This window comes from Oenanthe melanoleuca, chromosome 4, assembly GCF_029582105.1.
Source record: "Oenanthe melanoleuca isolate GR-GAL-2019-014 chromosome 4, OMel1.0, whole genome shotgun sequence".
In the NCBI taxonomy this organism is placed as follows: domain Eukaryota; kingdom Metazoa; phylum Chordata; class Aves; order Passeriformes; family Muscicapidae; genus Oenanthe; species Oenanthe melanoleuca.
The window spans coordinates 69504582-69528948 of NC_079337.1; the positions used below are offsets into that span (position 1 = coordinate 69504582).

The 24367-nt window shown below is 43.8% G+C and overlaps 1 protein-coding gene across 1 annotated transcript in view; it reads right to left on the reverse strand.

The window, feature by feature from the left end:
- Window positions 1-24367, reverse strand: part of ATRN (attractin) — a 140874-nt gene that overhangs the window by 69875 nt on the left and 46632 nt on the right. Inside the window, exons 5-18 of the mRNA XM_056489025.1 lie at window positions 24132-24337; window positions 23002-23170; window positions 21584-21674; window positions 20232-20475; window positions 18625-18808; window positions 16920-17074; window positions 12640-12724; window positions 11034-11254; window positions 9700-9821; window positions 9049-9187; window positions 6888-7069; window positions 4391-4607; window positions 3079-3264; window positions 583-816 (exon numbers count right to left, since the gene is read on the reverse strand). Coding sequence (XP_056345000.1) covers window positions 583-816; window positions 3079-3264; window positions 4391-4607; window positions 6888-7069; window positions 9049-9187; window positions 9700-9821; window positions 11034-11254; window positions 12640-12724; window positions 16920-17074; window positions 18625-18808; window positions 20232-20475; window positions 21584-21674; window positions 23002-23170; window positions 24132-24337 — 2435 coding nt within the window. The remainder of the gene's footprint in view (window positions 1-582; window positions 817-3078; window positions 3265-4390; window positions 4608-6887; window positions 7070-9048; window positions 9188-9699; window positions 9822-11033; window positions 11255-12639; window positions 12725-16919; window positions 17075-18624; window positions 18809-20231; window positions 20476-21583; window positions 21675-23001; window positions 23171-24131; window positions 24338-24367) is intronic.

Here is a 24367-nt window from a genome sequence, read left to right on the forward strand (position 1 = left end):
CCCTTAGGGTCTGCCCTGTGCAGAGCACAAATGAAACCTTTCATGCACCTTCCCAAGAGGCTCTCATCTCTGGCTAGCGACACACAGACCCAAAGACAGGTGTATATCAACAAATGAAATGTAAAGCAACACACGGAAAACTGAACCATGAAACATTAAGTGCATCTTGGACTGGAAGCTGCTGTGGGATGGATTTACAAGGAATGGGGAGGGGAGTGTTGACTTCCTCTAAAAAACATTAGTTAAAAGTCATCCTAAGCATTATTAACACTTAAGACAACCTTCAAAAGAAGATCTGCCTTTCTTTCAAACAGCCTTAAAATAAATAAACAAAAGTTAAAATCTCAGCAAAGGTCTGTAGGAAAAGAAAAAATTTCTCCCAAGTAATAAATAATAATGTCTTCATGCAGCTCAGCTGCTTCACAGCTCCTTCCATCTCCAAGTGTGTAATTCCTATTTATATTTCATACTCTTCTCCTCCCTCCCTTAACAGGAGGGAACACAAGACACCACCGTCGTCTTAAAAACTCTCTCCCCTTGCACTTCATTGAAATGTTGGACAATGAAACGCTGCTGACTTACCTGGACACTGAATAAAGGACCAGTTGTAGCTGTTCTCCATAGGACACATGCTGACATTGAGGACAGGCTCCAAGCTGTGTTTCCCTGGCGTGGATGGGGCTGGCATCTTGACAGGGCCCCGGTAAGAGCCTTCCATGCACTTGCCCTTCCCGGTGTTGCTCGGGTCCGTGCACCATCCACAGCCTGGCTGCTCCATGCACTGAGCACATGTGCAGTAGCCTGAGCAGTTCTCAGCTACAAAAAAACCAAACCATGGAACTGTGGAATAAATTGCTATCTCAAATATGGGCAACAAAAAATGCAGGATGTATTCTGGGTAATTGTATTTTTATCTCACCTAATATTTATCTCATTAAATCTAGAACCATTTATTCTGATATTCACAGTAACATATTAATTCCTATCAGCATATTTACTCCAGAATCTAAGATAACTATCAACAAAGGTTCCAATAATCAATGAGTTACAAAACAGCACAACACACAGTGAAGTTTTTCAAACCATTACCTGCCATCCTCTAACACCAGAGGTTAAAGTTTTCTCTACAAAACATCTCTGATTGATTTAAAATAGATTGGATGATCAAATGAGCCATCTGGAAGCAAAGGCTAAAAACCAGCCAGTTCAGTCACTCTGGGCCTCTTCCTACCACGTTTCAGTATCGCATGCTATTATTTCAAGTACTTATCTGAGTCCAAAAACCAAAGAATACAAATAGGAGAGTAAGAGTCCACCCTTTAGTCCTGCCTTTCTCTAATGGGATTGAATTTTAGGGGTGAAAAACTCCTTACATACTGAAAATTTTTTCCATCTTGAAAAAATTTTCTGGATTCTTGGTATTACAAGATGAGCAGACTTTCTATTTTGATGTTTAAATAGACAATGCTTGCCTTTAAAAAGAAAAAAAAGTTTGTTTTCCATTATTTCAGCTTACTCATCTCCTGCCTAATGCTTCCTCCAACTTTTGACCTCTGGCAATATGGGAAGTTCATACTGTCATGTTCCTTGAATTCATTTTCTTCATCTCTTATTTTGCAACACTTTGAGCTACTTGTGATGCCCCTACTCACACACAGCTCGTAAAGAATTAAACATAAATAAAATAATCTCTACACCTTCGAAAAGAATACACACTATTCCAAAGTGCAATGAAGCTTTTGCAGTTTGGTCATATCTTCCTTAAAAAGGGCAAAACAGTATATCATTTATTTAAAATGAGCATTGTCTCTAAGGAGACAATGCTTCAGAGTAAAACACTCATGCAAACCCTAATTTGGATTTCATAATGAGACAATCACAGAATGGTTTGGGTTGGAAAAGACCTTAGAGATTGTGTCACTCCACCCCCTGCCATGGGCAGGAGACCTTCTACTAGATCAGGGGTGCTCCAAACCCCACCAGCCTGGCTGTGTTCCTTTGATCCAGAGCTGCTCCAAACCTCACCCAGCCTGACTGTGTTCCTTTGATCCAGAGCTGCTCCAAACCCCACCCAGCCTGACTGTGTTCCTTTGATCCAGAGCTGCTCCAAACCTCACCCAGCCTGGCTCTGTTCCTTTGATCCAGAGCTGCTCCAAACCCCACCAGCCTGGCTGTGTTCCTTTGATCCAGAGCTGCTCCAAACCTCACCAAGCCTGGCCGTGTTCCTTTGATCCAGAACTGCTCCAAACCTCACCCAGTCTGGCAGTGTTCCTTTGATCCAGAGCTGCTCCAAACCTCACCCAGCCTGGCTGTGTTCCTTTGATCCAGAGCTGCTCCAAACCTCACCCAGCCTGACTGTGTTCCTTTGATCCAGAGCTGCTCCAAACCCCACCCAGCCTGACTGTGTTCCTTTGACCCAGAGCTGCTCCAAAGCCCACCCAGCCTGGCTGTGTTCCTTTGATCCAGAGCTGCTCCAAACCTCAACCAGTCTGGCAGTGTTCCTTTGATCCAGAGCTCCTCCAAATCTCACCCAGCCTGTGTTCCTTTGATCCAGAGCTGCTGCAAACCCCACCAGCCTGGCTGTGTTCCTTTGATCCAGAGCTGCTCCAAACCTCACCCAGCCTGGCTCTGTTCCTTTGATCCAGAGCTGCTGCAAACCCCACCAGCCTGGCTGTGTTCCTTTGATCCAGAGCTGCTCCAAACCTCACCAAGCCTGGCCGTGTTCCTTTGATCCAGAACTGCTCCAAACCTCACCCAGTCTGGCAGTGTTCCTTTGATCCAGAGCTGCTCCAAACCTCACCCAGCCTGGCTCTGTTCCTTTGATCCAGAGCTGCTCCAAACCCCACCCAGCCTGGCCGTGTTCCTTTGATCCAGAACTGCTCCAAACCCCACCAGCCAGGCTGTGTTCCTTTGATCCAGAGCTGCTCCAAACCCCACCCAGCCTGGCCGTGTTCCTTTGATCCAGAGCTGCTCCAAACCCCACCAGCCTGGCCGTGCTCCTTTGGCCCAGGGGGTTTCCAGCACAGCCCAGCCACGCTGGATGGCCGGTGCCCAGCCCCGAGCAGGAGCATGACTCACGTGGACAGCTGCTCATGGTGTACCACTCCATGCACTGGCCGTAGGGGAAGGAGGCCACGTAGGCGTTGGAGTCCACGCACTGCTTCATGTTGCTGCACCACATGCACTCGGAGCTGCCGCTGGTGCACTCGGCGCAGGCGGTGCGCAGCGCGCAGGGCGTGCGGCACTGCTTGGCGCTGTGGTTGGCTGAGGGGGAGGACAGCCATCAGTTCCCTTCCACAAACAACCCTGGGATGCTTCAGCTGGGAAGGGACCCTAAAGCCCACCCCAGCCCACCCCTGCCATGGCAGGGACACCTCCCACCGTCCCAGGCTGCTACAACCCCAGTGTCCCATTGCCAGGGATGCAGGGGCAGCCCCAGCTCTCTGGAAATAGTGTTGTGAGTGTGGCCTCTTTCTCTGCAGTTCTGCTGAGGTATTCCTTAGGTACCCTCCACCAGCAAAGTGAAGGTAGAACTCTTTCACATGAGCAGGCAGGGACGTGTTTTAGGTGATTTGATCAGTTCCAGACATCAAACAAGCACTGAAGGCAGAACTAAACTCAGGGGTTTGCAGTATGAGCCAATGCTTTAAGTTTTGCTTCAAGTGCCTGTTCTCAGACCACAAAAACCAGGGTAAAGCTTAAACCCAAGCGCTGCACGTGAAAACATACAGAATTTTGAGTTTAGGTTCCGTATTCAGGATTCACATCCTGCACTTCCACAAAGAGTAATTTCAACTGGTGCAGTGTACTTTTATTTAATCAACCAACTTCCCTAATACTTAAAGAGGCACTAATTGGTATTCAGAAATAATCAGCTACAATGGAGAATTAACAGACCAAGCCATCTGAAAAGATATGTAGTATTAACAAAGCTGGAAGACTTTTCCCAAAAGCAAATAGCTTCTTTTTTTTTCAAAGTTCTCATATCTCCAAAGTGACTTGGCCAATTAATTTCAAACTTTGATAAAATCCTCCTCTGGCTACATAGCAGAGGAGAGGGAAAAGGGGAATTCAATCAGAAAGTTACTTTTATTTTTTTGGATTTTTGAAACAGCAGATTGCTCCATATCATAACTACCCTAAATGTCACATGTAGGTATGCAATCGAGAAAAAAATGATTAAAATTATGTACTTCAACTATTTTAAGTTAACAGCGTAAATGTTGAGCTATTTTTAAAATTTCTATTTCCTGCATGAAATATGTACACGAGACACTGATTCAGAAGTACTTTTCTTTGGCAAAGTCATGATGCAGCTGGTCTAAAATGCAGTAAATCACATTCTCTTTACTCTCTAGGAAATATAAATCAAGCAGACAGCTGTTGTTACCTGGCCTTTCACAGACAGTGCCGTTGACCTCGTTGATACATGTTGCTGCCTTCAGTCCCTGTTGGGAAGGCTCAGCTAAATACCCACAAAATCCAGCATCACTTGGTTCATTGGGAAGCCACTGGACAAGGGTGTTGGTGAAGGGAGACATGTCTTCCCAGCACCAATAGGACACATTGATTTTCCTCAGTCCAACCCATGGAGTCAAAGTTTTGGGCTAGAAATAAAGAGAAAGTCAAATCTAAATTAGTGTTGTTGGCCATAAACTTCTTATTATAAAGACCCTATAAGACAACTATTTCTACTGACAATTTATTTTTTGGCACACTTTCATTCTGGGGAGGAGCATTTGAGCTCTATTGGTATAATATGTGGTTTTACTGCTAAAATAAGTAAACATCACCTACTTCAAACTGATTTTATGCACTTTTATACCCTAGAGCTGCAGCTTCCAACAGCAACAGGGTTACAAAGCATATCATGCTAATACCAACACATTTTCATTATTACTAAACATCTACATACAGTTTACTTGAAAAAGCAGCAACTGCAAAGCAGAGCCTCCCCAAGCACAGCCAACAGTGCCCCAAGTCCCATCCAGTGTGTCCTTGGGCACTGCCAGAGATCCAGGGGCAGCCACAGAACCAGAACCCAGCTGTGAGAGGTGCAGATGTGAGGGAAGGGGCTTCTTGCTCCTGAGAGATTTTCCTAGAATCATGGAATAGTTTGGATTGGAAGGGACCCTGAAACTCATCTCATTTCCATTCCCTGCCATGTGCAGTGACACCTGCCACTATCCCAGGCTGCTCCAAGGCCCAGCCCAGGGATCCAGGGATGGGGAACACACAGCTGCTCTGGGCACCCTGTGCCAGGGCTGCCCACCCTGCCAGGGAACAATTCCTGCCCAAGATCCCATTCAGCCCTGCTCTCTGGCAGTGGGAGCCATTCCCTGTGTCCTGTCCCTCCAGGCCTTGTCCCCAGCCCCTCTCCAGCTCTCCTGGAGCCCCTCCAGGCCCTGCCAGGGGCTCTGAGCTCTCCCTGGAGCCTTCCCTTCTCCAGGGGAACATTCCCAGCTCTCCCAGCCTGGCTCCAGAATCCTGGCAGCATTTCCATGACCTGCTCTGGACCCTCTGCAGCAGCTCCACGTCCTCCTGAATTTGGGATCCAGGGCTGGGGCAGCTCTGCAGGTGGGGCACAGGGACACAATTCCCACCTTTCCTGCTGCCCACGCTGGGATCAGCTCAGGATACAGTTTCCTACCTTACAAGCATTCTATACTAATATCCATTAAAACAGGCTCCTAGTCTCTTTAGGCTCACTTTTCAAAGGACTTTGCAGGTGGAAGGAAACCCTGTAAATTAAAAATTCTTTTTTACACTTTTAAGAAGTGTAAAACCTCCTTGCACAGTGTAAAGATTTAAACACTATGAGGGAAGGGTTACTGCGTGTCTTTAGGAATTTAATCTGCATTCAGCTACTGGAATACCCAGAAACACCTGGAGCTGTCAGAATCATGTATTTTTACAGCATCCCCGGCTTGGCTTCCTCATTTTACAAAAGATTTAACAAACTATCTTGCTTAAACTGCAGCCTACCTTTCTTTGACTAAATTGGCACCCCTCTAAAACAATTACAAAGGGAAACAAGTCAGGGAATGAATGGAATGGGCATTCCAACAGAAATGGCAGTTCTTGTTTTAACAGGGGAATATTTCTCTTAAGTATTGTCCCTTGAAAGAAAGCAATCCTATTGCCTCCAGCCTCATTTTTCCTAGAGAAAATGCTTCCCAGAGTGGCCACTGGGACCCAGGAGTTGTTATTCTGATGTGCCATCAGGGCACAGCAGCTTTCGAGACTAATCCAGGATTTTAGAAGAGATGCACAGCATTTTTCTTTGTCAGGGCTGTAGCACCACCTATACAACCTGCCCTGAACATCTCCCTTCTTCTCTCAGGGACTGGAAAAAAATATGTTTTATTCCACTGACGCATGAAGAGGGAAAAATTCCAATTCACTTCTCCCTGGGCCTGATAGAAAAGCACCTGCCACTAAATCACATACAAATAATGTCAAATAAGCCAAGCAGCTCTGTGGAATGAGAAGGCGACATTTTAAACAGCTGCTTTTCTGAGTGGAGTAAATAACTCCAGTTATTTACACCTCCAGTGCCCCAAAGGAACTTCTATTATAAAATATTGTGCACAGGTCACCAGAGGGCTCCTGCTGCAGTCCTGTATTCCACTGGGGAAATGCAGGTGTGATTCCAGTACAGAAAATGGTATCTCTAAGGCATTGTGTATGTTTACATTTATCTTTCCCATTTACATTCTCTCCAATTTCAGCTCAGAAGCACCCAGAGGGTACAATGAATTTCAAAAGAAAATCAGCTGGTTTGGGTTAAGAGGCATTTCCATTGTGTACAGAGCATACAATACTTCAGCAAGGACTTTTCCACAGCCACAGCTTTATTAGCAAGGGACTCTAAGGGAAGCACTCACCGAAGACTGAAACTTCTGCAGCTCCTTCAGAACAAATTCCACCTTCTTCTGGGTGGTGAGAGAAGCCAGTAAAGCACCATTGGACCTGCAGGACAGTTTGGCATGATCATAGTTCTCCTTGGCGTTGGTGATCTTCAGGCAGGAGTTGCCAACCAAATGCCAGTTCATTCCACAGATATTTTCTGGGGGACAAGGGAGGCAAAGAAAGTAAACCCAAAGATGCAGGTGACCATCCCAACAACCAAGGTAGTAGAAGAACTATGAAAAAATATGAGCCCAAGAAGGCAAGGGACTGATGGCCCCTGGGCTGTGCCAGCTCTGGGGTGGCAGCAGGGCCAGGGCAGTGCCCTTGTCCCCTGTGCTGGCCCTGCTGGGGCAGCTCTGAGAGCCCTGGAGGGGCTGGAGCGTGTCCAGGGAAGGGAACAGAGCTGGGAAGGGGCTGGAGAATTCCTGAAGGAGATGGGAAGGGGCTGGAGAATTCCTGAGGGAGCTGGGAAGGGGCTCAGCCGGAGAAAAAGAGGCTCAGGGACCTTGTGGCTCTGCACAACTCCCTGCCAGGGGGGGACAGCCGGGTGGGTCTGGCTCTGCTCCCAAGGAACAAAGGGAAATGCCATCAAGTTGTGCCAGGAGAGGTTTAGATTTAGATTTAGATTGCCTCACAGAGAAAATTTCTTCCCTGAAAGTGTTGCCAAGCATTGGAAGGGGCTGGCCAGGTGAGTGGTGGAGTCCACACCCCTGGAAATATTCAGAAAATGAGCAGACATGGCCCTTAGTGCTGTGGTTTAGTGCCATGGTGAGACTGGGACAGAGGTGTAACTTGATGATGATGATGATATTGGAAGTATTTTCCAGCCTTAAGGATTCTATGAACCCTTCCACTAAGAAATACCTACAGCCCCATCTCAAACCAGTATGATCTAGAGGTGTGCTCAGAAATGTTGATACACAATAATATTGGAGGAGAAGGAAATCTGTTTAGGAGAGCTGAAGTCCAACATCAGCATTTGGTTATCTGCAGTCCATAATCAAAGCACTTATTACAATGTTCAACAGTAAAACTGTTGTAGATAAAAGAGGAAAAAAAACCCCAATTTGTATTTTGTTGGTCTTGAAGCCACTTATTCACCCACAGCTGTCAGGGGACCTTCTGGCAGGAAAGAGCTGTTGTGCTAATCCTGTCTACAGCACAAACTTCCAGGATTAATCCTTGCTTCAACTTGAGCACAACCCCACTACTTAAGAACTCCTTACACTTAGTGATTAATTATTTCCCTTACAGAAAAAAACCCTGATGGGCATTTCCAGTGTGAATTCAGACTTAACAGATGGAAAAGCTCTCAAGTGTCAATTTTTCAGAAGAGCGTTTTACACACATGATCAGGTCACCCCCTTTTCTACACCAAATAAAACAGACCAAGCTCTTTATCTATCTCACTAAAAGATGTTTTTTCTCACTTTCATTGATCTTCTTCAGAAGTCTCCTCAATTTTAAACTGCTGCAGACTGTCAAACACCGGACCTGGGCATGTCCAGACCTACTGTTTCCTAGGGGAAAGCTTTCCATGTCCATTAAAATACCCTGTCTAGTGGGTTTTTTCCCCTATTTCTATATTTCATTACCTACAAATGCTAATCACTGAAGATCCTGTATTTCTCTCCCAGTCATTGGGTTTAAAAAAAAAAATTACTGCAATGGAACTAATAACCAACTCCTGTGGGCTCCACTGGAAACACTGTAATAGGAGCATTTTCCTTAAACACTTCAGGTGTTACTTGCCTCACTTGTCCAGTATGTGCCATTATGCTTTTGCACAATTTTAGTTCCTAAATTAAATAGCATGCATCATTAAATCTAATATCTTGCCAAAGCCTATTATCAACAGCTTTAATCAAATGAAAAGGGAGAGATGAAATACAGCCTAATAATTACACGAGTGATCATAGTCCTCTTCAGACAACTGGGACAGAAAAATATTCCAGCACACTTGCTGGATTTACTACAAATTAAATTTCATACCAAAGCTAGTATGATTAAACAACACTATTTGCCCCATTGTAAACACTAAAAATTACAGATTTGGGGATAAAACCAAGAAAAATTTTTAAAAATTCTCAACAACTTTTGGAGTGGGTGAATGTGTGTTATGCCACCAGTACCTACCTGGCAAAGCAATGCACTCCTGATTCCTAGGTTCCCACTGACAGTTTTGATCCATGGCACAGCTTTTACAACTTGTCTTTTTGTTACAGTAGTAGGCAGGATTATCCTTAGGACAATTGTCATAGAGAGTAACAGGAACCTAAAATAAATAGCATAGGTGAGGCTTTCTTTGATATCCAAGCCATGTGGGTTTACAACAGCCATGATTATACCACCACATAACACAGCTCAGCTCTCCAGAGCAATTTATATATCCAAAAGCTGTGGAACTGGGCACAGCCTGAACTGGTTATCCAAGATATTCCCCCAGAACAACACCTGTCATGTTTTCCATACTCAAGCTTTTTATTTTGTTTTTTTTTTTCCTAGGAAAAGCCCTATTGATATCAAACCCAAAATGTGATTAATGAATAATCATACCATGGTGAAATCTCCACCTCTTCCCCTGCCACAGCTATCCTCCTAAAGTCATTGGAAAATTCCACGCAAAAACCCTTGGATCAAATTGATAAAATCCAAGCATGTAGCACTTTTGAGCTAGACATGCACTGGGAATAACAAAACAGGGATCATAACATCAGCAGATGAAAACGTGGACATTTGCTATTCCAAAGGGCAAATTTAAACTAAGAAAGTGTTAAGAGCCATTACCTGTTCCTCTGTGCAGTTGTTGTGTGCTGGGATACACTGGTCAGAACACCACTGACAGCTGTTTGTGTTGGCTGTGCAGCTGTAGCAGTCTGTAATCTGATCACATTTTTCATTGTCTACAACTATTAAAGAAAAAAACCTGCATGACCAAAAACAGGCATTTCCTGACAGAGTTCTAAGAACTTGATTAGTTACAGCAAATGATACAACCAAACAGCAGTGCCTGCAGATTTTCTGTTAGCAACTAAAATCAGGTACTTTCACATGTTTGAACTGATAGAAAATTGCTTTTATTTACAACAGCAATCATTTTTAGTGCCCAAGGAACCCTAAAACACACCACCAGTAAATAATGTACCAAGACATAGAAGCACATGAACTAAGATACATTAATGCCCAGGGAAATGATGCCAGAGGATATTCCATAAGGACAGTGGCCATCTCCCACCACAGGCCCATCCTCCTGCAAGCCTGGCTTTCAAGTGGAGCATTTCCATGTGAAGCTTGAACTTTTCATTCATTTTTCCAATTATTTATAACCTGTGTTTTGTAAAAATTCATTGTACATTGAGAGCCCAGCAAGGCAATGTCCCCTAACATCAGTTTCTATAAAATAATTAAAGGCTACACATATGTTACAGAATCAAGTGTTGTATAATCAATTCAGAGCAATGAATGTATCAGAATAAAGTTGTTTAAAAATATCCTAAGAGGAAATACAGGTATCAGACCTTAAAACATTAATTCATTTTATCTGCCTCCATACAAAGAATCACAGAATCCCAGAATAGTTTGGGTTGGAAGGGACCTTAAATATCATCTAGTACCAACCCCTTCCCCAAAAAAAATAAAGTAAGTTTTCCTACAGCAGTGTTCCTGCTGTCTCTTTTGAAGAGTACAGAATAACTCCACCAGATCCAGATGCCCTTCCTTGCCCTATGGCACTCTTCAGCAAATTCTTAGCTCTCACAAGGTCAATTCTTGGAACAAACATTTACAGAATGATGGTCCAGGCCCAATTCCTGGCTGGCAATGCTTATTAGAGATAGAAAAGCAAATCCAAAAAGCAGGGTAGGAGAAAGATCTCATGAACAAGCAGCTTCAGGAGTTGCAGATAGAAACAGCTCCACATGTCCATGACCCTTGGCCAGAGGAAGGGCCCCCAGGACAGATGGAAACACAACCACGGGCCCCCATCTAAAACCTGACCTTATAATGGCATACAATTAACTGACTTGGGAACAGAAAAAGAACCTGCAAGCCTTTCAGAAAAGGGAATTGCTGTGTTTCACTAGGAGGGGGGATCAGCCAGATGGGAAGAATGTGACACATACCTGGCTTGGGAGGACACTCTTCAAAGACCTGCTGCTGCTGCTGCACTGTTGCATTTTCCCAGGGGATGCAGCGAGGAGGGCGGGGAGCCCACACACACCTGACACCAGGACCTGCCCGCAGGCACGACGTCTGGTTGGCAAACGCCTCACACCGCTCGGGCGTGAACTTCAGGATGTCACTCAGGAGAAGGCTATTGAAGCCTCCAAACACGTACATGGTGCTGGACAACATGGAAGGGAAGAGAAAAACGCAGCTGTTTTCATGGACAGAGTACTGCTGCAGGTAAATGGGATTTAAGCACTGAGGGAAGTGTTTTATTACATGCCAGCATATATAAATCCAAATAAATAGCTCTCGGTTAAGGGAGGCACTAAAGAAAAGGTCAGACAAATTTCACTGTTTCAGTTTAGCCTGAGAGACTCACAGAGTCAAAGCTATTCAAGGTCATCAACTGATCTTCCCCTTCAGCCAAAACTTTGTAGGGACCTGATAAACATGACTATACATAAAATTCTGCAAAATGTGGGATCCTCCTGTAATCTGCACTGGCAAGAGACAGAGGAAGGCTAAAAATTGGAGATGGTATCATAGCATTAAACCAGAGTTCAGAAACTGTGACAAAACAATTTGGTGCTGTCACTCTCTCTTCTCCTCCGTAGGAAAACCACATTTTGCATGGCTAGTAACAACTGAGCAGAGTCATTTTGTCAACTAAAAAACCCGAAACAACTCCCAAAACAAATAATCTTTTGTAGGGGGAGGAGTGGAGGATTTCAAACTTCCTTCAGTATCACAGCTGCACCAGGCAAAATTTTAAATTTTAGTAGTTAAACAAAAATCTCACACAAAAATTCTCTATGCATCTGTGTCTGTCAATGCACTTTTAAAAATACGGTGAAGAAAGGCCAAGGCAACTGAAAACAGAAGTTTTGGTTGAATAATATGTATTTTTATTATAATTTTCATTCTATTTTAGACCTCCTATGAAATGAATTTCTCAAACTTGGTTGCACTGATTCACTAACAGCTGATCATCTGGAAGCAGGGATATCACTACAGTCTGTAAGGCTTAGCAGCCAAAATCTCACCTAAGATTTCACCTAAATCCAGATATCATGTGCCTGGGGAAGAACAGTCCCACAGGATAAGGTGTGTAAAGTGAAACACGGATAGATTTTAAAAAGTAAAATTCAGATTTGGAAATAAATGTTGTCAGTGCAGCTAAAAAATAAATGTGAAACACACAATTATGTACGAAATAAATAAAAAATTATAAATATTTATAAAAATAATTTTAAAAAAATCAAATTATTGAAAAAACTAAGTGAGCTGAGACAGTTTAGCCGAGTGAAGAAGGGCTGATGGGAACGGTGACTACTGAAGACATTACAAGAGTGACTATATGAAAGCTTTCAGAGATTCACAGGAAGGAACCTTGAATCCCTCCTCATTCCCCTGCCACAGGCAAGGACACCTTCCAATGGAGCAGGTTGCTCCGAAGCCCATCCAACTGGCCTCGGGGCCGGCAGGGACGGGCGGCCCAAAGCCCGCGGACAAGGAGCCCCGCGCCCGCCGCCAGCCCGGGGCCCGGGATCGCGCCCTCACCTGTTGTACAGCACGGCAGAGTGCCCAAACCTGTTCACATCGTGGTGCAGGGCCGGCCGAGGGAGCACCGACCACCGATCGCAGGCTGCGAGGGAAAAACCCGCATCAGAAAAGTTTATCGGGAAATGAACGAGCCAAGCCCCGCAGCACGGCTCCTCCGGAACGGGCCCAAAGCGCCCGCGAAGCTCCGGAAAAACCCCCAAGGGTGGAGCGTGTCGGGGAAGGGAAAGGGCTGGAGAATCCCTGAGAGAGCTGCAGAATCCCTGAGGGAGCTGGGAAGGGGCTGGAGAATCCCTGAGAGAGCTGCAGAATCCCTGAGGGAGCTGGGAAGGGGCTGGAGAATCCCTGAGGAAGCTGGAGAATTCCTGAGGGAAATGGGAAGGGGCTGGAGAATCCCTGAGGGAAATGGGAAGGGGCTGGAGAATCCCTGAGGAAGCTGGAGAATCCCTGAGGGAAATGGGAAGGGGCTGGAGAATCCCTGAGGGAAATGGGAAGGGGCTGGAGAATCCCTGAGGAGCTGGGAAGGCTCAGCTGGAGCAAAGGAGGCTCAGGGACCTTGTGGCTCTGCACAACTCCCTGCCAGGAGGGGACACTGGGGGGATTTGGGAACAGGACAAGAAGTTGCTTTTCCTCCTTTACTAGTAGGATTTTGCACAATGTAACAAGTTTTGGTATTATCTGTTTATATATTAATTCTTTGCAGTTTTGCCTCAAACCAGTCTGACTGAGAACAGAGGCTTATCTTTTTTTTTATTTTTTCCATTGCCATTATGTTCCTAGAGGGCAGATATCCATGTTTTAAAAAAATATTTTTCACTCATCATAGCTTAAGGATTTGTGGCTGTTTTTCTCTTTTAATATAATGTTAGATTATGCCATCTTTTTCTATTAGCATAAAATTTTTAAGTTCTGCTTCATTTTTTACTTGGTTTCTCAGGTAGTTTTTTCCTTTGGGTAGCATGAGAGAGAAAAACAAATTAAGAAACATCTAATCCACTGAGCAAAGGAACAAAAGTAGGAAAAGTCAGTCCAATTCATAAAGGGAATGGATCACCCTGGGGGCAAATACCCTAAAGGCACTTGAATGCAATTTATGCAATTAAGACAGAAAAGTCAATCTCCTGTAAAGATCTACAGAGCCCTCAAATACTCCTAAGATTCTTTAATATGAGATAAAACCATTGGGAAAAAAAAAAAAACAAAAAGCCCACAAATCAAAGTAGTCCATGGATAAACTAAAAGGGCAAAGAAAAACAAAGTTTTAATTTTTTACTAAATTTAATTGGAGAATTGTTGGATAAAACAACAGATGCAGAGCAATTTTGTTCAAGACTGCTGATAAAGAAAAGACAGAAGACACAGTTAGATTTAGTACTTTGATAAACTGTGATTTTGGATTTTATTTTTACATTTCATTTGTTCCATTTTCAAAGAATTTAACCTAGCTCAGCCTCACTCCCAAGCCAAGCATGACAGTTCCAATTTTTAATAGGAAACTTCATAAAAATTGGAAAGCAATTTGCAATTTTTTAGCCCTCAAGTTGTGTGTTATGTGAGGCCCAGAAACATGTTTTTCTAGATTAATAGAAGGCCAGGAATATTTTGCTTTCTAAGCTTCTTTCCCATTTTTAACCAGAGATCAAGCACTGGAAAAACAGAGTAATTCTGAGACTACAAAGAATCTTCTCCTTTCTAACTTAACCTAGAACTTACAATGCTGGGATTTATTAAATGTACTGTTCAAACAGAACATGTCAGCTACACAGACATCCAGTCTCTCCTTGTGTTTGTCATCAGAATTTTGATGGGGTAAATAGAAAAGTTTAAGTTTTTCTTCTGTGGGGAGAAAAGACCAATTCAAAAGCAGCACCTTTACATAAGTAGCAGGTGGAAGGTTAGGCGAGGTATTTTTCCACTCAAAGCTGCTGCAGAGCAGGAAACCTTTTGACAAAAGCCAGAGAGACCAATTTTGGTGATAGAAGAGCTAACTGGCCATTTCAGTGTGCAGAAAATCCTGTGAGACAGCTCTGCCCAAGTGCTCGCCCAACCAAAATATTAACAATCTAAAGGCTTGTCCTGAGAATCAAGAATAACACACGGACACAGCTGGATTGTTATCCTGAAACCTTCCTGAACTAGGCAGCATCCAGACAAAAGTTGGATTGAATATGCCCCAACCTAATCAAGTAGAGGATAAAGGATAAGAAACATTCAAGAATTTTTATTGCTCACCCCCAGCACAGATCTCAGTGCAAGCTGTTAGCATTGCCTCACACAGAAAAAAGATTTTATGTCCTCCCAATACTCAGTGCACATGCTCCAATTAGTCGAAATTTGAGGAGGGAAAACCAGAAAAATTTGATGATGTAAATAAAATTACTTATCACCAAAAAAAGTTGTAATGGCAAAGGTTAAGGAGAAGACCTGGGTTTGAAGCATTTGTTTCAGTCTGGGTTTAATTCCACTCCAGTCTCCCAACCATCATTGTGATCATTAATCAATGACAATGGCTAATCAACAAGATGCAAAAAATGAGTAAACCAGCCAGACAGGACACTATAAAAGTAGGGAATATAGACAATTATTAAGCCTCTCCAAGGAAGGCTCTCAGTATCAACTTGTTTGAAATTCTTCTGGGTAACTTGTGCCTTGGGAACATCAAGGGATAGATAACAGGAGGGTTACATGGGCTTATTCCCATGAAGAGCAATGGAGCGTAACCAGGGTAATTAATTACTGCAGAGATCATGCATGAAGAACCACTGGAAAGGTGTTTTTGCTGTGACACAAATGATGAACCACCACCCTAATGCATTCCTAGTCACGTGGGATAAGGAAAATAATGCACAATGGCTCCTGCAATGAAGAGAACAGAAGAAGTGGTCTTATTTCTGAAAAAAAAGCTGCTCTTTTCAGACTGAGACTCAAGAACACCCCTCACCCATCATGTCAGGTAAAATCAATGTAAGCTTCACAAGTCAGTATGTATCCGGTAAGAACTGGGAATGTTGACTGCATCACTCATACCTTGTAACATGACCCTGCCTGTTACCTAAAGTGAATCAAAATGAACATCGTATTTTGTCAAATTAATGCAATTTGTGTTTTATACCTAGCTGAGTTCAACAGGTCATGGCAGACAACACAATGCAGAAAAAAAATCTATCACTGTTGCTACCAGTTTGAAAAAAATCAAACTGTTCGTGACTGCCACAGAATGCCAAAACACTCTGGGCTGGATGGCACCTTAAAACAATCTCATTTCAGCTCTGAGCCATGGACAGGAAAACCTTCCACTAGACCAGGCTGCTCCAAGGCCCATCCAACCTGGTCAAATACCTCATTTTAACTCTTCAATTAAAAAAAAAAAAAAAAAAAAGTAAAAATAAAGCTAGCTAGGAGCACACAAGGATTCCAAATGGATGTGACTAGAAATCACAGGAGGCAGAATGGAATAATTGCTGTAACAGAGAGCAAAAGGGCGCAAGGATACCAAACCCTGATGACCCAAGTATTCACTTGCATTTTCCTCTCACAAACCAGGGGTGAGGTCTCAGTGGACAGTCACTTTGAGACTTCAGATTTACAGGATTATTTCAGTGAAGCCACATTTAGGGCAATTCTGAGAGCAAAAGGTTAATGTCAGATTAGGGAGTGGTGTTTTTCTCCATTGTAAATTATCTGGGTATGTATGTACCTTCTTTTATGTAATTTCACCTCTTCTTCCTTGTTCTTAACTCACCATCTCTGTAATTCAAATCCACGAATAAATGCTGCCCTCTCCTGGCGACTGAAACTCAGAAAATCCAACCTAATAATTTGGCTTTATTCTCAAAAAAAAGCAGTTAAAACAAGAGCAGTACAGGCTGAGTTTCAGCAGGGTCTAGTGCTTGTAACTGCCCTAAGAACTTGAATTTTTGATCAATCACAGATTAAAACACACTCAAAATATCAGAATAGATTTATGACTGAGATAGCAGGACAGGGAACAGCATCAAGCTGCGCCAGGGAAGATGCAGATTAGATAGTAGGAAATACTTAATGCCCAAGGTTGTGTACAGACTGTTGACAAAGGAACTGCTGCTGTCTCTAACTGGAAATCACTGCAGCTCATTTGCTTGGAATTCTGTAACAAGTTATTGATTGCACACCCCTGTGCCCAGCACCATTTGGGATAAAACATCCACACATAAACCAGTCATTCTGGAGACAAACTGAGGACAGCTCCCTGGGAATAGCCAAGTATTTAGGGGGTTGTTATTGCTTCTGCAAGAACTTACCAATATCATAGGCCATAAAATCTGAGGAAAAGCACTTGGCTCCGTGGCTCATGGAGGTGTCATTGTGAGTGTTTCCTCCAAACACCAGCATGGTCCCACTCACTATCACAGCTGTGTGCAAGTAGCGGAAAAACCGGCTGTCTTTCAGAATAGTCCTTCAGAAATAAAAACAGATGTATTCATCAGACTGCTAAGTACCTGGCAAAGGCAAAACACTCCATAAATCTAAGCTGAAGAACATTTTGAGGGTGCAGGGAGGAGGGTGGTAGTATCTAACTACTTTTCCTAATGAGGTACTTAACAATTACATTCCACACTGTTCAATTCCACCTGTAAGTCCATTCCATCTTTCCATTTTCTTTGCCGATATGTAGGAGAAATATCTATGAGAGCTTCTTTCTAAAGCTATAGATCTTCAAATAATTTCTTTCCCTAGGGATTCTCAAGTTTTCACACAAACCTGTCTTTTGAATATAGTCAGTCTAGGAAGACACCAATATTTTGCAGTAACACTCCTTTTATAGCAACCCAAAGAACTCTTTCACACTGGGCAGCATCTGTTGTTCACAGCTAAAAAATCTAATTTAAGGAAATCTATACAGCTCCTGAAAATGGGGCCTACAGGTTAATACCTGCACAACACTCTGGCTCATCAGTGACAAAATGATGGGAAGCACTAACCAAACTCACCACTGATCTCAACTTTAACCAGTAGGATTGATGGCACTGAACACAGAGGGTCATCTTTTGGAGGATTTTCCTACTTTTCTGAGAGGATTTGTGTTGAAGGAGGGGATTCTGCTTCAGTGGCCCCAGGCTCAGGTGAGACCCCACCTGCAGAGCTGCCCCAGCCCTGCATCCCAAATTCAGGAGGACGTGGAGCTGCTGCAGAGAGTCCAGAGCAGGTCATGGAAATGCTGCCAGGATTCTGAAACCAGGCTGGGAGAGCTGGGAATGTTCCCTGGAGAAGGGAAGGCTCCAGGGAGAGCTCAGAGCCCCTGGCAGGGCCTGGAGGGGCTCCAGGAGAGCTGGAGAGGGGCTGGGGACAAGGCAGATGTTGCAGAAACACAAGCTATTTTACAAGTTATTTTTATCACCCAGTGAGAGATGTAGTGTGTCAAATTTACATGTGTTAACCCAAAAGACAGTCTCCTTTTTGTCAGGAGCCTTTAGAATCAACATTAAGAAAAACACAGAATTAAGGAAAATGTATTTCACCTCTTGCTTCAGGCTGTAGAGTGTGGCTATAGCTTTTTAATAAAACTCACCTTTGGGCAGAAACAAATCACAGAAGATTTCAGCTTAAGAAATGAACATTCCAAGCAGTTACAGGGCCAGAAGAAAATAGGGTTATAATAGAAATTCTTTTACAGTCTTAACTGCAGAATGGATTATCGCTCACATGACTGCAGTAACTGTAACTCATATGCACAGGCTGTATGGCTAGCAAGAAAAAACATCAAATAATTTTTCTTTTCAGCTTGAATCAAACAATAGATTAAAATTGATTTCTTGGCTTGTTCACAGCCTTGATTATATTGATTATATCATTCTTTATTCATAAGGGAACATAAAAACAAGAGATCCAAGAGGACAGCATCTATCTGAATTCACTGTACCCTTATCAAATATCCACCCTCTTGTTCACTACAAACAAAACTGACAGGGTAGTAATCAGTAAAAAGACAGAAGAAGAATCACTTACCACATACGGGAATCCACGTCATACTTGTACAGATCATCTGCCAGCCTGTACTTGTTGGCACTGAACGCTTTGTAACCCCCGTGGATATAGATTGATCTTGTGTTTGGATCATAAACACTGCTGTGACCGTATCCTCCTTGCACCAGAGCTCCGCTCGTCTGTAAGATGCTCCAGGTATTCGTCTCTGAAAAATGAGTGACAAAGCATGGTTAATTTCTGCCCATTAAGAACTCATCAACACCATGGTGAAATACACTGGGATTCCCCTGACTCTGATCTAGACACTGTCTCTATCACTTCTAACCCAAAAATATTCTCCTTCAGGAAGCCTGTTGTCAAGAAGCATTGCCAGGTATTTTTAATTAAAGCAGAAATAGCTCTTCCACAGTCATTTATTACATTTTGCAGACAAGCTAAGTAAATGAGAAATAAAAAGTAGACAAATAATAGATTGCATTTCACGACATGAAAATGCCAGCACTGTGACTTGATTTGGAATGGGACTCAAGAGCACTTTTACTTTTTATATGTGTATAAATATATATATAAACCCAGACAGCACTGAAGCCAAGCCTGACTGTGAAGAACACTGCTGTTAAAAACTAATATGTGATTCATGATCCCATATCTCACTCACTAAAATAACATTGGTCTGAAGCACTTTAGACATATTATAATGGCAACTGAAATAAAAATAGCACATTACACACCAAATCTCTGTAGTAAGTGCTGAATGAAACCCTATACAAGCTTCCCAACTCCAGGCCAGAGCAGGCACACAAAAGGCAAAGGAATTGAACAGTCTGCCAGATCACACAAATCATTGCCCCACACGCCCTGGTTCTCTCTGGATTTCTGCTAGAGGAAGAAATCTCGCTCACATGGACTCCAGAGAATCAGGCTCCAGCAGATCCCTTGGATCAGCATGACTGGAGGACAAAGATAACAGGTCCAAAGTGCAGACAGGGCCACTACCCCTGAGAATAACAAGCACATTCCTGCTGTGAATTCCTGTGCTTAACTACAATCTCTACATGGCCTGTGGAGCCAGGAACATGCCTCCCTTTTTGGGTTAGGTAGACGTTCAGTTTACCTGGAAAGCTTCCTGTGCTTCTTCTCTAGTGATACTAGAAATCTCTGCATCCTAAAATCAGAGCCTGGACCATTCCAGGACATGGGGGTCAGATCCTATCAGGGATATGGGAATCCAGAAATTCACCACCTGTTTCCTATAGCATCTGCTGCTGGGGACACGAGTGTCAGGTTAAGCAGATATTTGCTCTGAATTGTTGCAGCCATTATTATAATTGCAGAATTCAGAAATAATTTCAGAAGTGTTTGTTTTGTCAGAGGGAGAGAGGAAATTCAATCTAAACTGTCCCTGCTTTACCTCTCAATTACAGCTTTATGTCTTTGGGACCTAACACTGTGTATAAAGCTGCAGGCACGTGGCTGCTTGCTCACTGGGTTATATAAATATGTTAGGTTCAACTTCTTGTAAACACAAAGAGGAGGAGGGGAACACATGTGCTTTGCTATCTGAAGGTGAGTTGTGACTTTCAGAGCAGCTCTTTCAGCTGCAGTGACGGCAGGAGGGCCTCCCTCACCCAGGTTGTACTCCTGCACGCTGCTGATGTAGCCGTAGAGGGGGCAGTGGCCGAAGAGCACTAGCATGACGGTGCTGTTGTCCCGCAGGGTGACGACGTGCGCCGAGTGCCCCACCACGGCGTACTGCTCCTTGGCGCGGGGCGCCACGGCCGCCCAGCTCTGCCGCGGGATGTGGAACACCCACAGCTGGCTGCTCACGTTCCCCGTCGCATCCACCTTCCCTCCGTACATGTAGATGTCGTCCTGAAAGGAGGCAGATGAAGTGAGGCCAAGGAGTCCAGCATTTAGGAAACAGCAATTTGGTAAGGAATGAAGCTACTGCTCTGAATTCCTTAATAAGGTCCCCTGGAGAGGGGCTGTGGGCAAGGGGCTGAAGGGACAGGACACAGGGAATGGCTTCCCACTGCCAGAGGGAGGGATGGGTGGGATCTTGGGAAAGAACAGCTCCCTGTGAGGGTGGGAAGGCCCTGGCACAGGTTGCCCAGAGCAGCTGTGGCTGCCTCATCTCTGCATGTCCAAGGCCAGGCTGGATGGGGCTTGCAGCACCCTGGGATAGTGGAAGGTCCCTGCCTACAGCAGGGGATTGGGACCAGATGATCTCTAAGGTCCCTTCCAACCCAAACCATTTTGTGATTCCATAATGAATTTCCATGCTGAGGTTCCTCAAGTGCTCTGTTGGTGAATGACAGTGTGTGCAGTTTTTTGATTAAGTTTTGCACAGGCCTGCACTGTTTGCTCTAAATAGCATTCCAAAAGCCAAAGGTCAATAATGGATCAGCTCATTTCCTTTCCAAAGACCTTGTCATCCTGCTCTCACATGGCCTACACTCACAGCAAGGCACACAAGTGAGAAAGGAGGTAAAAACAGTCAAATCCACTTTGTGTCAGATGCTGAAAGATCAGATTCACAAGTTTATTTGCAGAGCAAGTAACAAAAATCTGTAATCCTCCAGATCTGCTTTGGTGTCTTGGACAGCAGAGCTCATAAAACTATTCACATGATGTACATAAAAGGCAGAATGGGGAATCAGCTGAACTCCAGCAAACTCAGCCTCAGGCATGTCTTGTCAGCACAGAGTGCAAGAAGGAAATAATGGACTCACTGACCTCAGTCATCCTCAAAATCTCTGGAAAAAGAGCAAAGAAGGAACACACAGGCAGAGACACCACAGACTTCCTAGGACACCCACCCAAGGATTCCCTGAGCACAAGTGTACAGCCTGGGCTAAGCATGGACAGGCCTCTGAATGAGGAATGCTCCTCTAAAAGCAAGACTGATCTGGGAGAAGGAGTGGGAAGCAGGAGGGAAGGGGAAACCAGCTGGGAAGTGAGTCTGGAACACTGAACTTACCTTGTGCAATGCCAATGAATGACCATATCTCATCTCCACTGAGTTCACAGAGTTGTTCAGTGGAAGCCACTCTTCAGAAATAAGATCATACCTGAATAATAAAAACTGAATTATTTTCCAAGGAATAGGCATTAAAGCTGAGAATATGACTGCTTGCCTTTTCTAAGATTTGGGGAAAAATATTTACCAATATAATATGTTCGATATAATTATTTACTGAAATAATATATCCTGCCATGATTTCAGCATGCACAAAGCAGACACAAACTACTTATGGGTTAAAAAAATTCAGTTGAGCCTGCTCTCTTATTCAACATCCACATATTGACTTCCTTTGCCCTGTTTTCTTTTCCATATAAACCCAAGAGCTAATGCATTGCCTATTAAGCTGTGACAACCGACACCATCTCTCCCTCAAAAAAGTAAGAAAACTTTACACTAAACTGAGGTAATTTCCAGCTGCTTGACTAAAAATCTCTGCCAGTGCTTAAAAACACTTTTTAATTATGTCTTTGCCATTCATGCTTAAAATAACATAAACCCTCTGCCCTGAAAATGGCTTGTAGCTTCTTAATCAACATAAGGCACTATATTTGCCAGGCTTAGGGCCTTGTGAGATAAAATCACCTCTGAGAGAAAGCATTCAACAAAGCCACAGGGTATCCTATTAAAAAACGAGGTGTGACTTTGGAGGAGTAAATTGTGGGTGCAACTAGCAACAGTTCTACATTTAAATGAGTGTTTTCAGCTCCTCTTCCCTTAGAAGAACTATTATCTCAGGATGTGAGTGCAGAATACACAGCTCTCACTTAAGTCCATCAAAGTGAGGTATGTGAGATCCTCACATCTGCCCTAATGCAACACGAAAACTGAGTTGTTTTAAAAGGAGAATTTCCATGAAGTACAAAATTATTACTTGGTATTTTAGTTACTGTTGAATCTCCTCAAACATTTACATAAATGTCCTCATCCTAATGCCATTCCTTGTTTGGTATCCTATCCACTGTGAATAACCATCCAGAGTAATCAGTATGTGTTAATTAAGGAGCAAAAAAGTCACACAGACACAACATAGGGAAGGGCTAAAAACACTGAAACAAAACTACCCTCTTTGAATGAGGCTAGAAATCATTTAGGAGCTGGCCCAGAAATATACAGAGAATAGTTAAATTCTGTCAGACACAGATGAATCAAAAACTCACTGAATATCAGGAACCTTATGCTTTTCTTTTCCAAAATTAGCAGCCCTTAGCAAGATTTTCGCCCTTCTCAAATGTGAGCCTGACTTTTTATTACGGTTGTTTTCCCTTGGAGATGAAGCATAGACCAAAGCAAAGCTCATCAGGTGGCATTTCCTAAAAATAACTCTCAAACCTAAGTTCCTCTCTTTAGTTTTTATTATCAGGGTTTATACTCACGCTAAAACCTTCTGAGAGTCAGAATGATTGAAGACATAGCCTCCAACAATCCACATTTTATTGTCATGGATGACGGTTTTGTGAGATGCTCTAGGAAGTTTTGGAAGAGTGTATTCCTCTCGGGTCCAAAACGACTGGTTTGCAGGAAGAGGAATTGAACAGTCAGGACCTGGGAAAATAAGATTTAAAAACGTTTTTTTTTCCAAAGCTGCATTTCAGCTGGAGGTCAATCTCCTGCTAGTGCTGTAGCTGACTGCATTCAATATGAGAGTAACTCTTACATGTCAGTAGGTCTTTGCAAAGGCAAAATGTATGTTCAGGCCAAATCACTGCCAAGTTGGATGTGGATGACCAGCTCAGCTGGACATGAGAACAATGCACTTTACATCTTCACACAGGTCAACTATGGCAACCAGGCTCAAATCTGCTGCATAAGAATGAGGTTTGAAGGGATGCCTGCACACCACAGGTTGGTCCCACTTTGAAAGGTGACAAAGTTGCTTTTAAAAGCAATCGTAAAAAACACAGAATCACAGTCTGGGATGGGCTGGAAAGATCCCCTCCCACCACCCTGCCATGGGCAGGGAAACCTTCCAGTGTCCCAGTTTGCTCCAAGCCATGTCCAACCTGGACACCTCCAGGGATGGGGCAGCCATAGCTTTTCTGGGCACCCTGTGCCAGCATGTCATCACTCTCATTGTAAAAAACTTCTTCTTTATATCTAATCTAAAACAACTCAGTTTCAATTTAAAGTCATTCCCCTTTGTCCTGGCACTCCAGGCCCTTGTCCAAAGTGGTTCTTCAGCTCTCATGGAGGCCATTTGGGCACTGGAAGTGGCTCTGAGGTCTCCCTGGAGCCTCCTCTTCTCCACTTGAACATCCCCAGCTCTCCCAAAGTGTCTCCAGAGTTGAGAGGTTCCAGCCCTTGGAGCCCCTGTGTGGCCTCCTCTCCAGAATATCCACCCTTCCAAATGAAGTCTGATCTTATATATTTAAAAAGCAGATACTGTGTTCCTAATCAAAATGCTAATACTTGTCAGGCAGAACATTCCCACGTACTCCCAATTAAACTGCCAGTTTCACACATAGAAAATTCATCCCACAAGTTCTGTATGCAGCAGGAGACCCACCTTGCCATCCTGCAGAGCAGGAGCACGCCTTCGAGCCCTGGAGGCTGCACTGGCCTCTCTCAGGTGCCCCGCAGCTCCCCGGGCAGGAGGGAATGTCACAGGCCTCTCCCTTCCAGTGCTCAGCACACTCACACTGCAGGGCCATGGCGCTGCTGTTCAGCCTGCACTCCCCTTGGCCAGAACAGTTCTTGGGACACATATTGAAACTGGGGACAGAGCACAAAGCAGCTCATCAG